The sequence below is a fragment of the Rhinopithecus bieti genome, unplaced genomic scaffold (assembly GCF_001698545.2).
Source record: "Rhinopithecus bieti isolate Rb0 unplaced genomic scaffold, ASM169854v2 scaffold_10015, whole genome shotgun sequence".
NCBI classification, from domain to species: domain Eukaryota; kingdom Metazoa; phylum Chordata; class Mammalia; order Primates; family Cercopithecidae; genus Rhinopithecus; species Rhinopithecus bieti.
In genome coordinates this window covers 1,598,447-1,604,446 of record NW_016806417.1, presented here as the reverse complement: position 1 = coordinate 1,604,446, position 6,000 = coordinate 1,598,447, and the positions used below count along the sequence as shown (strand labels likewise).

At 44.1% G+C, this 6,000-nt stretch overlaps 1 protein-coding gene across 9 annotated transcripts in view; it reads left to right on the top strand.

The window, feature by feature from the left end:
• ADCYAP1R1 (ADCYAP receptor type I) overlaps positions 1 to 6,000 on the top strand; it is a 63,105-nt gene that overhangs the window by 41,456 nt on the left and 15,649 nt on the right. For all 9 annotated transcript variants that reach the window (XM_017876432.1, XM_017876431.1, XM_017876428.1 and 6 more), the window contains one exon: positions 2,870 to 2,961. In XM_017876432.1, the coding sequence (XP_017731921.1) occupies positions 2,870 to 2,961 (92 nt within the window). The remainder of the gene's footprint in view (positions 1 to 2,869; positions 2,962 to 6,000) is intronic.

The window sequence follows — 6,000 nt, the reverse complement described above, 5'->3', positions numbered from 1 at the left end:
GCACTATTCACAATAGCAAAGACTTGGAATCAACCCAAATGTCCATCTGTGACAGACTGGATTAAGAAAATGTGGCACATATACACCATGGAATACTATGCAGCCATAAAAAAGGATGAGTTTGCGTCCTTTGTAGGGACATGGATGCAGCTGGAAACCATCATTCTTAGCAAACTATCACAAGAACAGAAAACCAAACACCGCATGTTCTCACTCATAGGTGGGAACTGAACAATGAGATCACTTGGACTCGGGAAGGGGAACATCACACACTGGGGCCTATCATGGGGAGGGGGGAGGGGGGAGGGATTGCATTGGGAGTTATACCTGATATAAATGATGAATTGATGGGTGCTGATGAGTTGATGGGTGCAGCACACCAACATGGCACAAGTATACATATGTAACAAACCTGCACGCTATGCACATGTACCCTAGAACTTAAAGTATAATAAAATAAAAAATAAAAAAAAATATTGTGTGTGTTTATTGTCTTGCCATCTTTCTCATTCCTCAATTTGTTTAATTATATTTTCTCCTTTTAAATTGACTAACACATACAGTTAGCAGTATTACTAAGTACCAGGTATTGATTTTTTTTCATTTTTTAAAAAATAATTTCAACTTTTATTTTAGATCCAGGGAATACATATGCAGGTTTGTTACATAGGTATATCACATGATGCTGAAGTTTCAGGTACAGTTGATCCCATCACCCAGGTAGTCAGCATAGTACCCAATAGTTAGTTTTTCAACCCTTGCCCCCCATCGTCCCTCGCTGTCTAGTAGTTCCCAGTGTCCATTGTTGCCATCTTTATGTCCATGAGTACCCAGTGTTTAGCTCCCACTTGTAAGTGAGAACATGTGGTATTTGGTTTTCTGTTTCTGTGTTAATTCACTTAGGATAATGGCCTCCAACTGCATCTATGTTGCTGTAAAGGATGTGTCTACATTCTTTTTATGGCTATGTAGTAGTTCATGGTGTATATGTGCCACATTTTCTTTATCCGGTCCACTGTTGATGGGCACCTAGGTGGATCCCATGTCTTTGCTATTGTGAATAGTGGTGTGATGAACAAACCAATGCATGTGTCTTTTTTGTAGAATGATATATTTTCCTTTGGGCATATACTCAGTAATGGGATTGCTGGGTCTAATGATGGTCTGTTTTAAGTTCTTTGAGAAATCTCCAAACTGCTTTCCATGATGGCTGAATTAATTTACATTCCCACCAACAGTGTTTCCGTGTTCCCTTTTCTCTGCCGCCTCCCCAGCATCTGTTGTCTTTTGACTTTTTAGTAATAGCCATTCTGACTGGTGTGAGATAGAGTCTCATTGTGGTTTTGATTCTCATTTCTCTGATGATTAGTGATGTCGAGCATTTTTTCATATGTTTGCTGGCTGCTTGTACATATTCTTTTGAGAAGTATCTGTTTATATCTTTTTTCACTTTTTAATAACAGTATTTGTCTTTTGCTTGTTGAATTGAGTTCCTTATAGATGCTGGATATTAGACCTTTGTTGGATACATAGTTTGCAAATATATTCTCCCATTCTATGGGTTGTCTGTTTGCTCTGTTGACAGTTTCTTTTGCTGTGAAGTTCTTTAGTTTAATCAGGTCCCACTTGTCAATTTCTGGTTTTGTTGCAATTGCTTTTGAGGAGAAAGCAATAAATTGTTTCCCAAGGCCTATGTCCAGAATGGTGGTTCCTAGGTTTTCTTCTAGGACTTTTATAGTTTGAGGTCTTACCTTTAAGTCTTTAATTCATCTTTAGTTAAATTTTGAATATGGTGTAAGGAAGGGGTCCAGTTTCACTCTTCTGCATATGGTGAACCAGCAATCCCAGAATCACTTACTGAATAGGGAATCCTTTCCCCATTACTTATTTTTGTAAACTTCAGACACTGATCAAACTGGGCATGTAGCAGAGAACAAGACTGATAGAATCCTGCCCTCATGGAACAGGCTTTGTCATTCAATTTATCTGTAAAAACCAACAAACAAGATAATAGCCAAAATAAAACTTTATTTTTATTGATCAATTCTCCTATTTTTTTCTTATTTCTTTCTGATAATTTTTTATAATTATTAATTTCTTTCTTGTATAAGTTACATTTGTGGTAATCTTTCCCTAGCTTTTGATTTGAATGCTTAAGTGTTTTCCAGTATTTGTTATTTTTTTAATCAGTTAGTTTTTGGCTCTTCATTTTCTTCTCCAAGGGCTGCTTTGGCTACGCCCGAAGGATATTGTGTAGTCCTGTGTAGGCCTGTCATTGTGCCTTGTTTCTGTTTCTTTGCTCCCCTTCCTCCTCCTTTGTGACTGTTCACATAGCTTCCTACTTTGTTGAGGAAGCTTTTGTCCCCAGTCTTTATCTGAAGGCAATGCTACTATTGCCACTCCCAGGCAGCCCTTTAATTAGCAATGCTTATGGCTGTCCATTCTGGTTCCCCATATTTGATGACTCTAAACTTGGAATTTCTCTAAAGAACAACTCTCACTTCTGCAATAGCCTTACTTTATCTCTTTTGGGCTGTAGTTTTCCCATCACCTTGATCTTGTTTTCTCTTTCTCTTTTAGAAATGGTTTACTTTTCTGACTTACTCATGATGTCCTTTCCTATTTCCCGTACTTCTATGGAATTCTTTTTCTTCTATCTCTTCCTTCATTTCAATGATACTGTGGGAGGCTGGAGAGATAAATGTGAGTTATCATGCCGCCATCTTGGATTAAAAGTGTAGATGGGATCTTGACTAGGTGGGGGAGGGTCCTGCTGGAGGAATAATAGCCTATGCTGAGGCAGAGGTATAGAAAGTCTTTGCCCAGAATCATGTCCATTTGCTTTTTTTTTTTTTTTTTTGCTCCTCAGGTTAACTTTGTGCTTTTTATTGGCATTATCGTCATCCTTGTGCAGAAACTTCAGTCTCCAGACATGGGAGGCAATGAGTCCAGCATCTACTTGTAAGTACCATTGTGTGGATGCCACAGCCATTTCTGACAGCTGCGCGGGCCCTGCATTCAGGTCACAGGCAGAAGGCCTGTGCTTTGCTGATAGGGTGACCTAGCATCGGCATTTGCAGATCTTCTTCTGATTAAACAGCCTTTAATATAGTTGCCCTTCCAGCATTAAGCAAACCCAGGAGCTTCTCAGCTGCATGACCATGATATGGATGGGCAGGAAGAGAGAGAGAGAGGGAGAGGGAGAGGGAGAGGGAGAGAGAGAGAGAGAGAGAGAGAGAGAGAGAGAGAGAGAGAGCGCATGCCTGACAGAGAGACTGACTAGGAGTCAAGATGGAAAACACCAGATTTCTTAAGGGAGGTAGGTTCTTGGTTGTTTAGAAGTTGAATTTCCTTTGGGGTTCCTGGTTCTGTGGGAAGCTCATGAATACCATTGATACACAGTTGCCTGATATTCCCACCCCAGCCCAGACTGTGGAAGTTGCCCAGTTCCCACTAGGGAGTCAGGTGGACACATTTTCACTGGTCTGGGTGTTGGAAGGGGGGTACTTTATTTCCTCCACTGGCCCTGAGGGCAGCTCTACCTCTGCATGTGGTCTTATTTCTTCAACTCCTTCCTTTCCCATGAACATCTGAGTGTTTGGGGATTATTGGGTTAGAGGGCAGCTTCTTACCATAGAGCGTAGGGCTTTCTCCACTTCCCTGACCACTTGATTTGCAAGAAGTATTTCTGCAGTCATGTCCCTAACAGCCTATCTTTGCCTGCCCTCTCCCACGTCTCTCCGCCCTGTCTCATTCTGAAATCAGACAGAGCACCTTCCACCTCCCATCTCTGGCCTTGTGAATGGGAACATGACCAGCTGGGTGTGTGGGGTATGAGGACATTTCTGATGCTGGGGAGGAAGGTTGGTAGTCCCCTGTGGTTGGCTGGGGGGGCGGATGGGCACACTCTGGTTCTGAGGGCAGTCCCTGGGGTCCGTCTGCTGGTAAGGCAAAAGCCCTATGTGTGGCTTCCTCTGCTCCTTCAGAAGAAAGCAAGTGAGGAGGAGCTGAGGTATCTTCACTGGGTGCGTCACTGGGAGCATGGTACTGCCTTCATCAGAGACCCCAACCTGGGGTCACAACCTTGATGGCTGCCCTGTAGATGACAAGTGGGACAGTGAGAGATCCCAGTACAGGGCTCCCCTAGGGCCCCCTTCCTCAGTCATTCTCCTAGGGGGAAGAGGCAGGAACTGCTCAGAGACCAAATCCCAGATCCTTCCCTAAGGCTCCTTGAGGCTTCCTTAGGGAGGCGGAGCTTGCTCTTGGTCTGTCAATCTGTTCAGCTTGGGGACCTCCCCATGTGAAACCCTTCCTCAGGGGTGGGGGACTAGCACAGGGCCTGAGGTGTTCAGCCAGGTTTTTTCTGCCTATGCAATGATTACCTCACATTGGAAAAAGTGCTTTTTTTTTGCTATCCTTTTACTGTTTTTTTTTCATGTTTTGCTAGTTTTACCAATTCTTGCTTATATGTGTATATTATGTAGTAGAAAATTATTCATCAATATAAATCATAAAGTCTTAGAGGCCCTGCACTGTGGGGTGGGAGGCCAGCCCTCTGCTACTACATAACCTGCCCTAGATATATCATTCCTGCCTTCATCTCAAGGATTCGCAAAATAGGGCCCCGCTGCTCACCTCATCTCCTGTCTAGTGTTGGACACTGCCCTTGTGTCTGGCCTCAGTTTCTCCTGCTTGGGTGTGGATCGGGTCACACACTGACAGTTGTCTCCCATATTTGAAGCTGGCAGGGAGCTAAGTCAACCTCATCTCTCATTTGAGCTCTAGTGCTCTTGATTTCCTCCCCTTCCTGGTAGGATTTGTTCTTCTACTGAGGGCCCCCAACCTCTTCTCTGGGGGGTTCTCTCAGCTTTCCATACTAAATAGGATACCCTACTGAACCCTGAACACACTTTGCTAGTTCAGACATTCTGCTTTGGGCAGCAAGAATCCCCAGGGCCTGGTGGGAAAGAAGTGTGAGCCAAGGTTTCAGGTTCTCCACACACCAGGAGCCTTGAGTCTTGTTAGGTCTTCCTAATCCATAGATAAGGGCTACTTGTAATTAGCACATGGTTTATACATTTAAGTACTGTATTAATCTGGGACATTTAAAGATCCAGCTAGTTGGTTTGCTTCTGGCATTAAAAAAAAATCGCTTTGCAATCTCAGCAAATCCTTTTTTTTTTTTTTTAGAGAAAGCCAAACCTCTGCTAGTCTTGAGTGCCCATGATTTAAAAAAAACTCAGATGGATGAAGTCTGTGAGCCAAGTGGGAGTGCCCACATAGGACAGGGGATCAGCTTGATCCCATTCAGTCCAGCAGCATGTTTGAGTGACAGGGTCAAGGAGACCCTGTCGGCCAATGTGAGTAGTAATCCAATTGACCACACTGCTAAGAGCTGTAGGTCACTTGGAAATACTCATGACCACATCCATGCACATTTAATACCCGCAAACATCCAGCGAATCTGGTGGAATAGGTAAGCCACTGTCAAATAGAATCACCATGTTACAGCTGAGGGAACTAGTTATCAGTGAAGTGACATGAATCCAGGAGGAAGGAGGATGCCATGGCTATGGTGCGGGCAGGCCTTTCACCCCAAGCTTGACAGCACCATCATCCCTGTCCTCAAGGAATGCACAGATGAAAAGGTAGCATTAAACAAGTGTACAAAATTAGGCTTCCTGGAAGAAGAGGCCCCTGGTGGGTTCTAGCCTGTGTGAAAGCCCCCTCAGCCCAGAGTGCTTGGCAGAGCTGGCTTTGAGCTGGGAGGTGTCTGCACTGGGAGGAGGGGAGAATGCCAGACTCAGGGGAGGTGAGAGGGCAGGGATTGAGAGGAGAGGGAGATTCCAGGGCTGTGCCAGAGTCCCCTGGGGTACCAGAGTTATGTGTGGGGCCGAAAAGCCCCTTCAGATCTGCCCACAACAGCTCTCCGGTTTTTTCCTCTTGTTTCCAGAACAAATTTAAGCCCGCGAGTCCCCAAGAAAGCCCAAGAGGACCCCC